The 18,854-nt window shown below is 41.1% G+C and overlaps 1 protein-coding gene across 1 annotated transcript in view; it reads right to left on the bottom strand.

Annotated features, from left to right (window-relative positions):
- The window catches only part of LOC124622696 (modular serine protease-like), a 156,782-nt gene that overhangs the window by 59,056 nt on the left and 78,872 nt on the right, over nucleotides 1–18,854 (bottom strand). Inside the window, exons 2-4 of the mRNA XM_047148486.1 lie at nucleotides 10,262–10,319; nucleotides 7,288–7,339; nucleotides 7,091–7,207 (exon numbers count right to left, since the gene is read on the bottom strand). Coding sequence (XP_047004442.1) covers nucleotides 7,091–7,207; nucleotides 7,288–7,339; nucleotides 10,262–10,319 — 227 coding nt within the window. The remainder of the gene's footprint in view (nucleotides 1–7,090; nucleotides 7,208–7,287; nucleotides 7,340–10,261; nucleotides 10,320–18,854) is intronic.

Raw genomic sequence — 18,854 nt, 5'->3', positions numbered from 1 at the left:
AAACCAGTCCTAAAAATCAATATGTCCCCATTACAGTGAGCTGATCATCAGTAAGGTAAAGTTCTGGTTCTGGGTGAACAGTATGATGCCGACATAAGTACATGACACATGACTTTGTGGCCGAAAACTGGAAGCCGTGGGATAGAGCCCATGACTGCACTTTGTGGATGGCTCCCTGTAGGCACTGATCAGCAACATCAGTACTGGTGGAGCAGTACGAAATGCAGAAGTCATCTGCATACAGAGAGGGTGAGACAGCTGCTGCTAGACCATTAATGGCCACTAAAAATTGAGATACACTCAATACAGAGCCCTGCGGGACACCATTCTCCTGAATATGGGGGGAACTATGGGAGGCACCAACTTGGACATGGCAAGTACAAAGAGACAAGAAATTCTGGATAAAAACTGGGAGCAGGCCTCTGAGACCCCACTCGTATAATGTGGCGAGGATATGATGAAGCCAGGTGGTGTCATATGCTTTTCGTAAATCAAAAAAAGACTGCAACAAAGTTTTGGCATCTGGAAAAGGCTGTTTGGATGGCAGACTTGAGGGACACAAGATTATCAGTGGTAGAGCGATCCAGGCGGGAATCGCCCTGGTACAGATCCAGTAGGCCACATGACTGCAGGATCCAACCCAACTGCCAAAACACCATACGTTCCAGCAGCTTACAAAGAACGTTGGTGAGGCTGATGGGCCGATAGCTATCCACATCAAGCAGGTTTCTGCTGGGTTTGAGCACTGGTATGATGATGCTCTCGCATCAGTGAGATGGAAAGACACCATCGCACAAGATCCAGTTGAAGATCATGAGTAGATGTCGCTTGTAGTCACACGAGAGATGTTTAATCATCTTACTGTGGATCCGATCTGGTACAGGAGCTGTGTAGGGGCAATGTGAAAGGGCACTGAGGAGCTCCCACTCTGTAAATGGGGCGTTATAGGGTTCACTGTGGCATGTAGTAAATGAGAGGACTTTCCCTTCCATCCACCGTTTGAGAGTGCAAAAGGCTGGGGGGTAATTCTCTGACGCAGAGGCTTGAGCATAGTGTTCAGCATAGTGTTCTGGCAACCACCAAGGGACTGTCTTTCACTGGGGGCACCCTAAAGAACAAGGGATCGTGTTTTCTGCCACATTAATGATCATTGTAGTTACCAGCTCAACCACCACATCAATGTTTCCATGTGGGGGAGATTCTATGGTGACAGCAGAGGTGAAAGCATCCCAGTCTGCCTTGTTTAAAGCCCATCTGGGTAGGCATCCATGGGCCTGACACCTGAGCAGTGACAGAAAGATGGGTAAGTGGTCACTACCACACAGGCCAGGACTGCAAACCAAGAGATCAATGGCTGAATATGTGCCATGTGCCACACTGAAATGTTTGGGGGCCCCTGTATTTAAGAGGCAGAGGTCGAGTTGTGACAGTAAACTTTCGACATCTCTGCCTTGGCCAGTTAGCACGGTGACACCTCACAAGGGGTTATGAGCATTAAAATCTCCCAAAAGTAGGAAAGGTTTAGGGAGTTAATAAATCAGTGCACCTAACACATTCAGGGATACTGCACCATCTGGAGGAAGATATACATAGCAGACAGTTATTTCCTGCGTCGCCCTTATTCTGACAGCCCCAGTTTCAAGAGGGGTTTGAAGGGGCACAGACTCACTGCATACTGAGTTTAGGACATAAACGCAAACTCCACCTGACACTCAATTATAGTCACTATGGGTCTTTTAATATTCCCTATAGCCATGAAGGGCAGGCGTCTGCATTGCCGGGAACCAGGTTTCCTGGAGGGCAACGCAGAAAGCAGGTGTAAAGCTTAACAGTTGCCATACCTCAGCCTGGTGGTGGAAAAAACCACAGCAATTCCACTGGAGGATGATGTTATCATGAGGTTGGTTATGCCTCAGGCCACCTGCTACCACCAACTGAGTTTTGTATTCACTCTTACTGTGGATGAGACATCAGTGAGATCCAGGTCCTCAGGGGATGCCGAGATCTCCACTTCATCCACAGGTGCAGAACTGGTAGGAAGTGGCGGTGTTGGGGGCACTGGAGGGGTCCTTTCTCTTAGCAGACTTCTTTGTTTGCTTGCCCTTTCGCTTCTCTTTAGGGGCTTGCTGGGAGGACTTCTCTGAAGTAGCTTCAGGCACAGAGGAAGACCGTGAAGCTCTTCGTCCAGCAGCCATTGGCAAGTGTCCGCTGTGGCATTAGTGGAGACCTTGGGAGAGAGGGTCCCAGGGGAACCCTTCCACACAAGAGGAACTGGAGGAGGCTGCTGCTCCTCCAGCTGGGGGGAGGGGACGGATGACCCCTGTGTTTGGGTGGGGGGGGGGGGGGGGGGCGGTGCGGTGGGGCTTGCTCCTGAAGTAAGTACTTTGGGAGCAATGGAAGGAGATTTTCCCCCTACCACCAAGGGGACAGATGTATTCTGGAGGCCTGGAGAGCCCACTGCTAATGGCACAGAGTGTGGTATGACTGGTACTTGTGATGGCAATGGCAATGTACCTGCAGCGTATGTGGACGTCAACCGAATGGGGTGTAATCGTTTAGGTTTAGTCTCTTGGTAAGTTAACTGGTTCAGAGTCTTGTACTCCATGATTTTTTGCTCCTTTTGGAGTATTGTGCAGTCTGGCAAGCAGGGGGAGTGCTGCTCTCCGCAGTTGATACAAGTGGGAGGAGGCGCACAGGGAGTGTCTGGACGCAGTGGATGTCCACAGTCTCGACATGTGGCATTGGAAGTGCAGCAGGAAGATAAGTGCCGAAATTTCCAGCGCTTAAAGCACCACACAGGGGGAGGGACATATGGTTTAACATCACTGTGGTAAACCATCACCTTGACCTCTTCAGGCTATGAATCAACCTTAAAGGCCAAGATGAAGGCACCAGTAGCAACCCTGTTGTCTTTGGATCCCCTGTAAATGTACCGGATGAAATGAACATCCTGCCATTCTAGATTGGTGCAGAGATCATCGTCAGACTGCAAGAGGAGGTCGCGATGGAAAATCATTCCCTGGACCATGTTGAGGCTTTTATGGGGAGTGATGGAAACAGGAATATCACCCAGCTGGTCACAAGTGAGTAACGCCTGCGATTGGGCTGGGGATGCTGTCTGAATCAAGACTGCACCACTTCTCATCTTGGACAGTGCTGTCAGTTCCCCAAACTTATCCTCAAGATGTTCAACAAAAAATTGAGGCTTCATAGGTAGAAATGAGTTCCCATCCATTGTGTTACAGACTAAATACTGAGGTGAATATGGTTCTCTTCTTTCTGTAGTGCTACGTTCCCCCATGGTGTAGTGAGGGACGAAAACGATTTAGGGTAATATCTGTCAGCATTGTACTCGATCTTGCCCTTCTTAGGGACTGTTGATGTCGTACAGCCACCATCAAGAGATCACTTAGTCTGCTTCATTGCGGGCCATCCTCCCTGATGCCACCCATTCCAATCAGGGTCTCTCCACACAGGCGCCATCCAGCCACAGCAAAAGCAAACTGGCACGATGGCCATTGCGGGAGTCCTGATGCCCCTGGAGACAGGCATCTACTTCTTGGCATATGTGGGGAGTTTACAGTTCAGGAATCAACAGTGTGATCCCTGTGTTGTCAGGGGGCTACCACCAAATGGGTACAGGACAGCTCCACCACAACGGACTGGCTACCGTGCTGGATACTGGGTGCAGAGAAATCCAATAATGTCATGGGGGCGAAAGAGGACAAGAGACAACGGAAGAAGATGACATACCTCAGAAAGTGTTCTCATCCAAATAGTTGAATTGCAGGTGGAGATGCAAAGGCATGACAAGAAGTTCAGGAGGGCACTAGAGTAACTCATGCACCACGTTAGGCATCCTTGCACTTCTGTAGAATTTGGAAAGTGCCAAGTCAAACCATACAACTGGACTTGAACTTATAGGACTGAAAAGTGAGAGACTCCTTTTAGTCGCCTCTTATGACAGGCAGTGATACCTCAGGCCTATTCTAAACCCCGTATCCACAGGGGGAGGAGTATCACTTGAGCCCTGCAAATTACGAACACTCTGGGAAGCTGTCCCAGGGCGTAAGTTTCACTTCGGAGCATTAACTGGTAACTCCATCCTCCAGCTGAATACTTTAAGGCATCACAGTAGAAGATGGCCACAAAATGGCATGTCTTAGCAGAGGCAACAAGCTTTACACTTGCTCCTGAGAACTGCAATGAAAGTGGGTTTATGCAGGTTTGAGTGCTACTACAGCAGTCCCCACTCAGAAAAGGACTGGGGGCAGGGCCAATTGATGTGAAACACTGTTGTTGGTGGCCATAATAGGAATGGCAATGACATTTATCTTTCAGGTGAAGGCTGTTGTTACCAAACTTGGAGTTTGTTAACACACTGCGTATGGCTCCTGTAGATTTCCATGCTTCCACGTCCAACTGTTGTGGGCGGATCATGTAAATTTACGTTTTTTGTTCTGCGTGCATTTTCTAATACCTGTTGCTCATGCCAATAACTACTTCAATCTAACAAATGGTTATACATGAATTGGAGGGTTCAGTGCATTGAACAACATTATGAACTTATTTTTATCTTTAATTTTACCAACCACAATCAGTACTGCAAAATATTCAGTACTGCAGTTGTTGCCTTGTGTGATATGGCATAAAAACACTTGAACTGTTAGCAAACAATTGTTTTGATGTCCCAAGTGATTCAGACGTATGATATTACTGACAGTGGTAGGGGAAGTGAAGAAGAAAATAATATGGCTATAGTAAACCACAGTGAGATAATTATGAATGATTTAGATGATGGAGCTTCTGACAGTGAAAGTTGGCTGAAGAAGGACAAGATCATTATTTTAGAAGTATTTAGAGGAATTACGGGAGTAAAACCCTTCCCAGTGAGGTCAATAGCATTATAAGCACTGTGGAATTATTTCTAGAGAATGAATTGTTTGATCAGATGTCAACACAATTGAACTTTTGTTACAAACAAAACATAAACCATTATAAAGCATCTTCCAAGTCTCCCAAATTTTTGAATATGACTGCTGTTGGCACTGAAAAATATCTGGCCATTATTGTCTTGACGGAGCAAATAAAAAAAGATTATTTGAAGGATTATTTGTCAACAGATCCTCTAACAGAGACATAAATTTTTGGCAAGCTAATGAGCACAAATTGATTTGAATAGATGTGGAAATTGTGGCATTTCAGTGATAATTCCTTACAGAGTAATCAGGAAAACAGATTTCGCAAAACTGAACCTGTACTAAAGTACCACCTAGATAAATTTCAGACCATATACAAAACCCAAACAGGAGATTTCTCTTGATGAAGCAATGATACCGTGGAGAAGACAGCTTTGTTTCCAGGTATGGTTTGCTTGTTTGCATGGGTCTGAAAAAGTATAAGTGTATATATCTCCAATCTAGAAATATGCACTGGGGAAGGAAAAAAGTTTGAAAACACTATTCTCTCTGTGCTTTCACCTCACCTTGGCATGTGGCACCACATTAATCAAGACAATTACTATAACAATACAGCAATTGCCAAAACACTTCCAGAAAGGAAAATAAAAGTTTCTGTCACAATACAAACAAGTAGAGATCTCCCGCCCTCAATGTCTACAGACAGAAAGTAAACCTCTAAAGAAAGGTGACACTACATTTCAAAGAGAAGGTGACATTTTGCTGCAGGTATGGAAAGACAAAAGGGAGGTGAGAAAGATAACAATTCACAACGCATCCATGGTTGCTCCAGGAAAAAAACTCGACAAGGGAAACCATACACAATCAAAAATGTATTGTGATGTACAATAAAGTTATGATCAATATCTTTTGTACTGGGAGATAATGTGGAAAACCAATAAATGGACAAAGAAAATAGTTTTGTTTCTAATAAATCCTTCTTTGTTTAATGCATACAAAGCATACAGAAATCTAAATCCAGATATACAAAAAAATATGTAACATTTCTGATAGAATGTGCGCCCAAGACAAACTTTGAAGTAGAATCAATTAATAATATCAAGGATCTGCAGAAGGAACATTAGCATCTCTCTTTTTTCAAATATGTATTATGTAACCTTGTTTTGCAGTATGTTCTACATCCTAGAGAGTATCTCCACACTAGGGATCTAGATTACAAAAAGTATACCTAATTTAATGTAATCTAATTTAATCTCTTAGGGGCTTTGGGACTATAATGCAGATCTGATGGTTGAGTAGATTTAGTGGACAGCACCTGCCAGTAAAGGACTTAGGTAGAGTATCAAAATAATGTGTAATGGATATCTCTGTTCTACATGTTTTCTCCGCCTGTGGTTATACTGTAAGGCAGTGAGTGTTTGGTGAGGAAAGGAGGTATCATTGGTGGTTGGTAGATTTTATATGGACAGTGGCTTTTATGGGGCCAATGGAGGGGTTGAGATCAATGTCAAATGACTTGGTTAGCTGATCTGAAGAGGACCAGACAAAACATGTCAGACCAAGGATGTTACAGGTGAAAGGAATGAGGATAGAATATCATGATCCTGCATTCAGATGCTGATGATATCACCAATTAGTATGGCCTACACAATTAATTTTGATTTCTGAGCAGCTAAGAAGGATTCATATATGTGGCAAAACAGATTGGCTTGTGAGGGTGCCATGCAGATGCCTACAGATATGTCACCAGTTTGAATAATGTCCCCTCGAAACAGGAGTGGAGAAGTATGTGGACAGTTACCTGTACAAAGAACGAGGTGGTGTGTTTGCAGCCAGAAGGACATTGGGAGAGATATTGTTTATAGTGACATGGATGAAGGGCATGTTAGTGCATAGGAAGGTATCCAGAATAACAATCAGGTAGCCAGATAGTAGTGCAGTAAGCATGACGAAGAGAAAATAAAGGAAGTGGTCAACCATTTATACTTTTTTACTATGAACTTTAGAAATTAAATATCCATTAAGGAACAACCATGTGCCTATCTCTATGTGTACCATTTGATGCGTACAGCACATATATGTAGTAGCTGACTAGTCCAAAGCATTAGCTTCTTTGGTGAATGAGAACTTTCAATAAAGTGTGAAAACATAATAAATTGCAAAATACTCACAGTCTTGATTTGCAAGTCACTTTACTTTCATCAGATTTATCTGAACAGTCGGCAGCTCCATCACAAACCTTAAAGTTTCTTATGCATTTTCCATTCTGGCACCGGAAGTATTGTGGTCTGTAATTTGTTTTGGTTAAAGAGAATCATGATATTGATTGATCTGCAATTAAAGACACCAGAAAATGAGAATCACTTACCCACAGTCCTGTCTTTTTACTCTGGACATGGAATTTTCTGCTATAGAAGAAACTGTAACAGAAATGAACATTTTCAGAAATATTGGAAGTCAAAATATTGTGATGTCACCAGATGCCAAATGTACATAGAATAAAGATTTTTACAAACACCTAAGTGCAATATGTGTGTTTCAGATTTTGTCAGTGGGAAAATTTATAGGTAGTTCCACTGGTAACAAAGGTAAACCTACATCTATGTACACATTCCACAAGTCACAATACAGTGCATGCCACAGGGTACCTTTTACCATCATTACTCACTCCCCTTCCTGTTCTACTTACAAATGGAGCAAGGCGAAAATTACCTCCACATGACTTGTCTTGATGTCTTATGCAAAATTTACATTGTTGACAGCAGAATCTTTCTCCAATCAACTGCAATTTCTGGTTCTCTGAACTTTCTCAACAGTTTTTCAAAAAGAAAGTTTCCTTCCTTCCAGGCATTCCCATTTAAGTTCACAAAGCATTACTGTAACATTCACGAGTTCATCCAACTTACTGGTAACAAAACTGGCAGCACCATTTTTTAATGAATTGCTTTGAAGTTTTCCTTTAATCCAACTTCGTGCAGGTCCTGAACACTAGTGCATTCCTCAAGAATGAGTTCCACTAGTGTTCTACACTTGTTCTACATTCAGTCTCATTCATGGATGAATTACATTTTACAACAAAACTCCAAATAAACTGAAGTCTACCATCAGCTTTTCCAACTTCCATCCTTACGGTGTCATTCCATTTCACATTGATTTTCACAGTTACACATAAATATTTAATTGATGTGACTGTCTCAAGTCGCACACTACTAATGCTGTATTCTAAAATTACAGGACTCCTTTTCCTAGTGATCTGCATCAACTTGCATTTTTCTACATTCAGAGCAAGTTGCCATTCACTACAGCAACTAGAAATTCAACACACAGACACACATCAGAACATGTTGATTCCTGAAGTGTGCAATTTCAGTTGTCACCCAAGTGACAAACTGTAGTATTTTCTGTGGTTGCTTCTGGGACAGTATATGTTGGCAATTTTGGTGGTAGACTATTCACTACTGAAATATGTTAAGTTAAAAACTGAGTTCAAGCCAGATGAACCACACGTGCAGGGAGAAAAATAAAGGAAAAACCTTCTCTATACAGAATTTTAAAATGCCATTCATCTGAAACATAATTCATGCTCTGCATACATGATATAACAGCTATGGCTATATATATTATCAGGTCTTTCGACTAGCTTTATGTTAAACACCACTACATGCTGGCTAAAGAAAAATTGTTCTTACTGTATCTCCAACCAGGTTGCAAATTAACTACGGTCATCTATGAGGAAGTTTACAGTAAGAGTTATGTAGGTCAATTCATTGCGATTCGTAAGAAGCATGGAGGGATACAGGGGTACTGCAATTCAATGGAAAGACATTGTACGAGTCTGAATTTGAGTCTCACAGAAAGTCGACAGAATGTTCCTTTGTCGCCACACTGCTCGTTACTGAACAGTACAAGTGAGGCTATGATGGGTCATCCATCTAACAAAAAGTCAGAATCTGCCAGCACTGAGGAATTATAATTGTAACTTGTTCATATAATTAATGACAGAAGCGAAACCTAATACTGTTTTCTAAGCACTGCATGGTACTAAAATAATAGAAAATGTCTGTCAAACCTTGAGAAAAGAAACACACAGACTACATACAAACAGGAAAACAGTGTTTAGAAGGCAATACCCTGATTTTTTATTTGTGTCTTTGCTATCAAATAACTTCAAAAAACCTTCTTGCCTCGATATAAGTTACTGTAGCTGATTGTTCCGACATGTAAGGAATTTTCGTTGAAAAAAGATTTTCTGGTAGTGTATGTTCTTATTTGCGCTAGGTGTGGATGTTTTTCCCTTTGTTTAACTATTCGTTGGTACAGCGCCATTTCAATGGTTATACGTTAACCATGGGATTAATGAATAATTTTGAAGAGTACGATGTCTGTATCAGGTCGTGCTAACGGGTGAGCATGAAACTGCAGAATTTATTTTTTGTCACGCCGGAGTGTGATGTAGAAATGCATAAGCATCTCAACTGACAGACAATAAAACACCTCGTTACACTTCACTTCGAAAACTACAAGAGACCGTACCAGAACGGAATCGAGAAAATTATACTTGACAGCTCTCTAGATTTCGCAACCCTAGATGACCGTAAACTAACAATAGTTTGCAAAGATCCATTCTACCTAAAGTGCACCCGTGAACTGAACGAGGAATTAACTTCACTACACAAACCGTAAATGTCTCTCCTGTCCGTACCACACAGCTTAATGTATTTTGCATTTTATAGATGCAGAGTTGAGTTGTCATCCTGAAACTTTGACATTCCACCGGCTTGGAACATCTGACGTCTTAATGGATTATTTCTAAAAGGTGAGTGTGGGTGATGTAATGCACTGAGGGTTTTGCCTTTCATTGCACATTTCGTCCCCATTTATTAAGGTGTTGGTATCTGAAATTTAACTTTGGAATTTGAAACTACAGTACAAGAATTGTGCGACAGTCCTCGAAGCGGCATTGACTGCAGAACAGATTTGTTTCGCGTCCTGGAAGTGTATCACGATTACTGTATTATCGTTGAGGAACATTAAGACGTCAATGGCCCCTCACTAACCGCGCAATACTGTCTTAACAGCGTGAATACCAAAAGTGAGACGCGTATAATTGATACAAACAAAAATGGCGCTTTTTCTGTACCGAAGACGGTTACAGTTTCATGAAACAGTATTTACAAGTTACCGTTTCACTGAACAGTATTTACAAAATACGAAGGTTTAGCTAACGGCAAATGCAGTAACACCCAGTGTCTACGAACGAGGTAAAGGTCTGTAGTTGGCAGGCCTACTGGTGTGGGACACATCTCAATACAAACAGGATGTATGATCTGAACAAATTGTACCGATAATTTGTAATGTTGCTGTAATGTCGTTCTTGAAGGCATACCGCAACAACTGAGTCTGTAAACGGATACAATTTACATTAAGATCAATATTATTGAAGACTGTAACGTAAGCAGTGTTTACAAGCAGTAACTTACAAGCAGTGAGAAGCACCAATACAATTACCAACTGCCCTCGACGGAGGCCCATCGTGCACTGATGGACAGCACGCAGATCCTGCACAGCGAACCGAAAGCTTCGCATGTAGCGATCGCTGGGAAGACAAACACCGTTAGTGACAGGGAATGCCAGAGAAATGAAAACACGGAGATATGTCGACAACTGGGTTTTCAGGAGAACTGAGGACCACCTTCGTCAGGTAGTGGCCGTGTTCAACAATAGCGCGCAATTTAAAACAGATAATTGTTTCTGCCACACCCTGTACCCACAACTGTAGCTACGCTCTGCGAAATACTGTGATGTGAATGGCAGAAGGTTGTCCCACTGTATCGGTTATTAGGGATTTCTCCCCGTTCCATTCACGCACAGAGCGCGAGAAAAATGGTTGTTATAATGCCCCTGTGGGTGCTGTGATTAACCTAATCTTATCCTTACTATCGCTACGAGACCGATATGCAGGGGGTTGTAAAACGAGGGCTGTTCAGTAAAGAATGATTTTTTTTTTTTTGACAGCATTTCTTTGCTTATCCTCATAATTTTGATGGTCCTTCTCGAAGTTTCTGCCAGTCTTCAAATACATGCTGGAAATCGTATTGAGAGTTCCTTCAAAATCGCCTCCGCAGCCTTCACCACTGATTCTGATGATTGATAATGCCTCCCACGAAGGTGTTTCTTCAGATATTCAGCAACAACATTGGCAATATGTGGCCGCGCATAATCGTGGTGCAGCATCCAGCCTGCTTCACGGAAATATGGTCTTTTGCGCCTGCTATGGACTTGCAATGTTTTCAGGACATCCCTGTCGTATTGTCCAGTTACTGCTGCGTCTGCAGGTACAACATGCTGATAAACCATTCCATGAATATCAAAGAATGAGATGACCATATCTTTCCCAGCAGAAGCAACCACTTTTGCTTTTTGGGGGGTTGGTGATGAAGGAGATTTCCACACTGAGCTTTGCTGTTTGCTCTCAGGATCAAAATGATGTGGCCAAGTTTCATCAGCAGTGATTACATTTGAATGAAACTCCGGATCTTCCTCTAATATCAACTTTAACTGCATGCAGACCTGCGCGCGAATGTCCTTTTGTTCGGGATTCAAGTCTTGGAACCCATCGCGCACAAACACGTGTCGTGTGTAATTTTTCTGACATCAACGTGCAACGTTTGGGCGGCATCCAAAGAAATGTTTAGTATTTCAGAAAGTGATCTTAAGGTAATCCGTCGATCCTCTCACACAATCACAGCTGCAGTGTTGATGTTTTCTTCCGTAAGAGCACTAACTGGAGCACCGGGTCCACATTCCTTTGAAATTGATTGTCTCCCCTCTTTAGACATTTTAAACCACTTCCGAGCTGTGCTGTAGGGAAGAACAAACTCTCCACAGGCCTCCTGTAACATTGTATGGGCCTCAGCTGAAGATTTGTTAAGACGAAAGCAGAATTTCAAAGTCGCATATTGTTCCTCGCGTGTTACCTCCATCGCAGCGGTAAGCTATACTGGACATATCTGACCTTGCCTTTCTCTCACAGGCGGGAACCAGGAGTTCCAACAATGAAACTACTACCGCGTGTTTGTTGCACATTAAGCTAACAGAATATTATAAGATTAAATTTTAGCGCGAGTAATTACGACCATAAAAAAATTATGATCATTCTTTACTGAATAGCCCTCGTATATTCATACTGTCATTATTTAAAGCCGGCTCTTGAAACTTTTATCAATAGATGTTCTCAGGACAATATCCAGGTATCCGCAAGAGTCTGTCAGTTCAGTTCTTTCAGCACCTCAGTGGCACTCTCCCGCGGGTCATCCAAACCTGTGATCATTCGTGCTGCCCGTCTTTGCATATGTTGAATGTCCCCTGCTAGTCCTACTTGGTACCTGTCCCACACACCTGAAAAATATTATAATATGGGTCGCACGGGTGGCTTGTAAGCAATCTCCTTTGTAGACTGATTGCAGTTCCCTAGTATTCTAATAATAAACCGAAGACTGCTACCTACCTCACCCCCGACTGAAGCGATCGTTCCATTTCATGTCCCTGCTAAGTGTTACACCCAAGTTTTTGTATGAGTTTACAGATTCCAAATTTGACTCACGACGTTATTTCCATAGGACACTATGTCTTTTTGTATTGTGAAGTGCACAATTATAAATTTTTGATCATTTAAAGCAAGCTGCCAATTATAGCACCGCGCTTAAATCTTATCAAGGTGTGCCTGAATATTTGTACAGCATCGTTCAGACTGTACGCCACTGTATCGTCTGCGAAAAGTTTGAGGTTACAAATAAGCGGAGGTAAAACTCTTAAATATATACAGATTTTGATTTTAATCGACACGGAAATAAATATCGATACAGCTGGATGTCTTGTTTCCTTCAACATTTGCGATAATTTCCTGACACTGATGTGCATTTTACTGACTGCCATTTGTTGTATAAATACGATGTGCTGGTCGAAGTGGAAGCAGTTTTCCACAACTGCAGTGTGGAGTACTGCTGCTATTTTGCTCCACGAGCTAAACTGTGTTTCAATATTTCAAATGAAAGCCATGTCATAGAGAATAATTTATATACCACATTCCCTATTGTTAAAAATAATTATTATAAATATGATGTGTCAATCATAAGAATAAACTTGATGTATACATTGCTGTAATCTCATTTGGGTTTCGTTTCAAGTGGAGCTGTCTTGTACAGTCACATGTGATAATAAGCCAAGACTAGGCGCCTACCTAGGGCAGCAACATTTTATGGGCGGCAAATGGCGGAAAATATTAATTTTAAATCAAACAGCGAAGAAACGGAACAAATGAGGAAAAAATGAAAAATATCAAATATTAAAACCCCAAATTGTTTTCAAAAGCTCATTCTTCCTAATTCAATTATTATGGGGAACTTCAAAAATTGAGGGCAAAAAATAATCAGAAATTGAGGACATTTGTTGACCTCACTCAGGTTTAAAAAAATTCAAGACAAAGCATGAAAATTGAGGATTGTTCCCAAAAAATGAGGATGCCTGGTTACAACAGTTTAATTATTAAAAGTATAATAGGAGATTTGCACTGTTATGTTGGGAGTTGGTAGTGTGTGGGGGGGGGGGGGGGGGGGAGGGGGATGTCGCAGAGACCGATGGTAGCAAATAAGAGAGGGCGTCATTTTTCAATTCTCGCCTATGGCGACCAAACTCCTAGCAACGGCCCTGCAACTGGCTGGTCCAACTATTAACCTACAGGAATGTAAGAAGTTGCAGTTAAGACGTAACCAGAGACGAGTAGAGAAACAATATAGTCATTTAATTTGCAAACAGAATGAAAAAAAATATATGCAGCAGGACATCAGCAATATGTTTCTTAGAGGGCAGTCAGTCATCTGATAATCTCTGAAGTTCTTCCATAACCGACTCTGAGGAATCCATTTCAGTTCTGGGACTGTCATCTGCTACGCTGATATCGAGGCGACCAACAACAGATGCCACGAAACCATACATGCGCTACATTTTCTCCTCTTCTTTTCCGACGTGCCGTTCTGTATGCCGCGAACCTTCGCCACTGATACCTGCAAAGCTTCGTGCATTAGTTCTAGTAAGTCTGGCAACTGTCTTATTTCTCGTGACAAATCGCGTAACTGGGGTCCATATCAATTCTGTTTAGTTCAGATCGCAGTGGTACGGCAGTTACTGTAAAAATGCAGCATTTGTATGGTGTGCTCGATGCCGTGAAAATTATTAATTTCCAAGTTTCTACCATGTTTATCACTCTGGATCATATAAAACCCATTTTTGGAATAAGGCAATCAGCATAGTCCAAAGAATGAGTACTTGATTTCTCATTCTTGTTCCAAAAATTTAGTTGGTAATATATTCTTAATTTAAGCTATCTTTATCAACAATCTTTTATAAAATATCACTAACAATTTATATTTACAATAAAATCTGGAATGTCGCATGTGATATATAATCAGAAACAAGTACGAGCAAAAACAGAAAGATGATGATTAGATATATTAAAATGACGTAAGTATTCGAATAGAACAAAAAACCCGAAAAAAATAAAACACCAGACTGTATCCGAACCAGCGATCCACAGAATACCCTGTTATTAGTCACCAATGCTACGAATTATGAACCTCGACTACAAAAACTTTATATACTAAATATCATCGCAAAATTTCAAAGCCAATTTTTTCTGTAAACCTGTGAAAACTTTAAGAACATTCCGTTTCTCTCCATTTTTAACGGTGTTCTACGGGCGGAATGCGCTACGGAGCAGTAAGCCGCATTCGCAGCATATACTAACAGTGCAACAATCACTTCACTGCTAGAGTTTCCAGAGATTGCGACTGTACATGATTTTTGAAATGAGAGTTACACAGCTAAACTACGATTAAGAACGATGTTGACGGCTCTTAATGCGTTAGAATATCTTAATTTGCAGTAGCATAGTGAAGGTATCTACTACATTAGTAGGGTCTACTTCCAAGAGCGCAGCAACACCAGCATACTTGCTCTAAGGTTGCTAACTAATCGTCGCGTTTGTTTTTATTTACATCATGTTTATTATTATGATAAACGAAGTATAGTTCATACTAGTTAAAAAGTCATATCTGGGGCTTGGTTGCTAGACGTACGTGGTTTCCTCGTACAAATACGAGATTTGTGGTCTGCTGTACGAGGTACGAGGGCACATTTAGGCTCATACAGCTATGTCCGAGATTCCGACGTAGGAAATTTTATAACATGATTTTTTTACTGTGGGCAACAATTTATAGCATAAAAAAATGGGTTGTTGCACTTTGGCTACATTGGGCGTGTTACATGAAAAGTAGACACACTGGGTATGTTCGCGGATTTTTTAATTTAATCGTATCTTTTTAAAGTTTTCCTAGTTCCCTTAGCTCCCTCAGTTTGCCTCGGAGCTCGTCGGCAGAGTTCGAAACGTTCCGTAGTTTTACGCACTGCTGCCAACGAATGCGATTTGCAGTGTGCGGCACTACAATGGACAGAAATTCAGTGTGCAGTGTACACGATGGTGTTAATGATGATGATAGTGATGATGAGGATAATGATGATGATGATGACACTGAAATCTAGAGTCCATAAGAATGCAGTGCCTGCGAGTGACTTGTTAATGATTATATCCGTTCTGAGTATTAAAGTAAATTTTTACATGGTTTTAAATGTAATTCATGTCTCACTCATTGAATAACTGTGTCACGTAATGATTTACTTTTTTTCTATATTTCATATTCATTGGTATAAAAAGTACTCTAATTTAATATAAACTTGCACAAATACGCTCTTTCAGTAAATATGTTTACTTTCGTGCTGTTTATACCACAGTAAGCGAGGACTGCGTGTCCGCTGGCAATACTGCGAAGAAGCCATTCCGCTGTTTGGCTTTTGCTTTCGTTCCCCCTTGCCGCGCTTCCCGTACACCCAAGAAAACTAGAAACACTACAAGGATACCCACACGTATTATAAGTTATACTTCTAATTTGCTTGGAAATGACATATCCACAACAGATTGTCACTCAGCAATTCAGAAACTGTTAAATGAAATACTTAAGGAGAATGATCTATTCTCCATGGTAATACATTAGACTCATTCATTCCCTAAATATAGCGCAATGTTCTGTAAAATTAGCACTTCTGTCGATAGATTTTTGTACTTTTTAGTTACAATTTAAATTTTGAAAATTTTGATATAAACGCATCGCGGCTACGACTTTCCTATTATTAAAGAAATTAAATGTTTTATTGTAATAATGACATTAATCAATATTTATTTATTTGCAATTCATAAAAAAATAATTAGTTGGTAAAGTCTATCTCTGGAATTCATTTTAACTAAGTTTCGAATTTTGCATACTTGAGTACGTGACAATGAGCACGAGAAAGTCTAATGGAAATTAAATAATTTTTTTTCTCATTGATATTAACTTTCGTTTCCGTGGCCTTTAGTCACACAAAAATTGTCGTAACACTTGCAATCGTAAACTGAAAGTCTAGTCTTAAGCTATCCCTAAATAAACATGTCATCATTTAAAAGAAAAAGCACTCTGTGGTTAGTGAGCCGGGAATCCGCGGGGAACAAATTCCGTTCTTCCTATTTGTCGTCTCTGTCTATCACAAAAGCAAAAGTACTACTCAGCCAAGAACAGATGCCCACGCCCGGGTTCCCGGGTTCGATTCCCGGCGGGGTCAGGGATTTTCTCTGCCTCGTGATGGCTGGGTGTTGTGTGCTGTCCTTAGGTTAGTTAGGTTTAAGTAGTTCTAAGTTCTAGGGGACTTATGACCACAGCAGTTGAGTCCCATAGTGCTCAGAGCCATTTTGAACCAAGAACAGATTGCCCCTTCTTCCGACGCTTACCGACAATTACCGAATTGAAATCGTGCTGCCAAAATATGCAGTCTAACAATGCGTGGTGCGGTATTATTTCAATTACTTCAGTAAGTATTTCATAATGAAGTAGCCACACATTTGAACTTGAACACATACGCAACGCCCTTTAACGAAATCAGGCGATCGTTACAGCGCTCTGAGCTCACAGTGCATCAGTAGTTCAGCGCAGATGTGTTTCCGGCACTGACACTAGCCCGCCTCGCCGTATGGAGTATCTATTTTTCTCTGTTCCATACGTGTAGCATTGTGTTCGTTGTGTAGTTGTTTGTGTTACTTGTTTACTACATTAATGAGTGATTGTGAGGAAGACAGTGCTCGTATATGTACTCTTACTCCACCAAGAAAAATACCCAAAAAAGGCGACTGGACAAGAAAAATGGAAGATAACACATCAGCGCAGCACCGCTCACAAAATTTTAGACATCAGTGGTTAAAGGACCCGGCTTTTAATGAATGGCTTTTGCCATACACCAATGATTCAAAGCTAAGTGTGCATTTTGCCCAGGAACATCGATGGCAGCTGAAATATCTAATTTGAAAACTCACGCCACTACCAAAAAACATATAAATAGTAAACCTGGTTCTAGTGCAAAAGCGCAGTCATTAACATCGATTGGTACCAAAAAAAGTGTAACTCCACAAAATAAAGAAAAAGCACGTGCGGAAATTAAACTTGGACTTTTTTTTTTTTTTTTTTTTTTTTTTTTGCAGAGTAAAACATTGCACTTTCGGTTGCTGATCATTTGATACCTTTATTAAAAGAAGTTGTGATGGATTCTAAATTAATTAAGGAAATAGAGCTCAAACGAACAAACCGTAACAGCAGCAGTAAAGAACTTCCTTAGAGAAGGTCGCCACACACAATTAGCCCAAAAGCAAAAAATAAATAAATTTTCGGTCATGACGGACGAGGCAACCGACATTTAACGGTCCAACTGCTTGCGTATTTTGATGAAGACGCTGAGAAAATATGTAGGACATTTTGGAAGTTGCACAAAGTTTTTAAGGATAGAACCGATGCTGATGATATTCCCACAGCCATCGCCGACATTTTATACAGATCTCTTACCGATTCATTTACCAGCTATAATGTCCAACTGAAAAATGTTATAGGCTTTGGCTCAGATGGGTGTATCGTCATGACGGGTGAAAACAACTCTGTAAAAACTAGATTACAACGTGATTTTAAGGGAATCACAGTAGTGAAATGTGTGCCAGGGAAGCATGTAAACAGTTACCTGAAATTATAGAGCAACTAATTCGTAATATTTACAACGTCAATTTGATTTTCGTAACTCCCAGTCATTTGTTGGTGTGGAGCCTCTCAAAATTCTTAAGCAATCTCAGACTAGACGCCTTTCATTGTCAACAATGGCTGAAAGAATTTTACAACAGTGGGAAGCCCTGCGTTTATTTTTTATCGATTTCATGACAAATCGTGCACATAAAGCCAAAGCCGATTTATTTCTGAAAAATTCAGCAACCCATTCTGTTGTTGTTGTTGTGGTCTTCAGTCCTGAGACTGGTTTGATGCAGCTCTCCATGCTACCCTATCCTGTGCAAGTATCTTCATCTCCCAGCAGCTACTGCAACCTACATCCTTCTGAATCTGCTTAGTGTATTCATCTCTTCGTCTCCCTCTACGATTTTTACCCTCCATGCTGCCCTCCAATGCTAAATTTGTGATCCCTTGATGCCTCAGAGAACATGTCCTACCAACCGGTCCCTTCTTCTTGTCAAGTTGTGCCACAAACTCCTCTTCTCCCCAATTCTATTCAATACCTCCTCATTAGTTAGGTGATCTACCCATCTAATCTTCAGCATTCTTCTGTAGCACCACATTTCGAAAGCTTCTATTCTCTTCCTGTCCACACTATTTATCGTCCATGTTTCACTTCCATACATGGCTACACTCCAAACAAATATTTTCAGAAACGACTTCCTGACACTTAAATCTATACTCGATGTTAACAAATTTCTCTTCTTCAGAAACGCTTTCCTTGCCATTGCCAGTCTACATTTTATAT

This window comes from Schistocerca americana, chromosome 7, assembly GCF_021461395.2.
Source record: "Schistocerca americana isolate TAMUIC-IGC-003095 chromosome 7, iqSchAmer2.1, whole genome shotgun sequence".
Classification (NCBI taxonomy): domain Eukaryota; kingdom Metazoa; phylum Arthropoda; class Insecta; order Orthoptera; family Acrididae; genus Schistocerca; species Schistocerca americana.
This window is presented reverse-complemented; position numbering and strand designations above follow the sequence as displayed.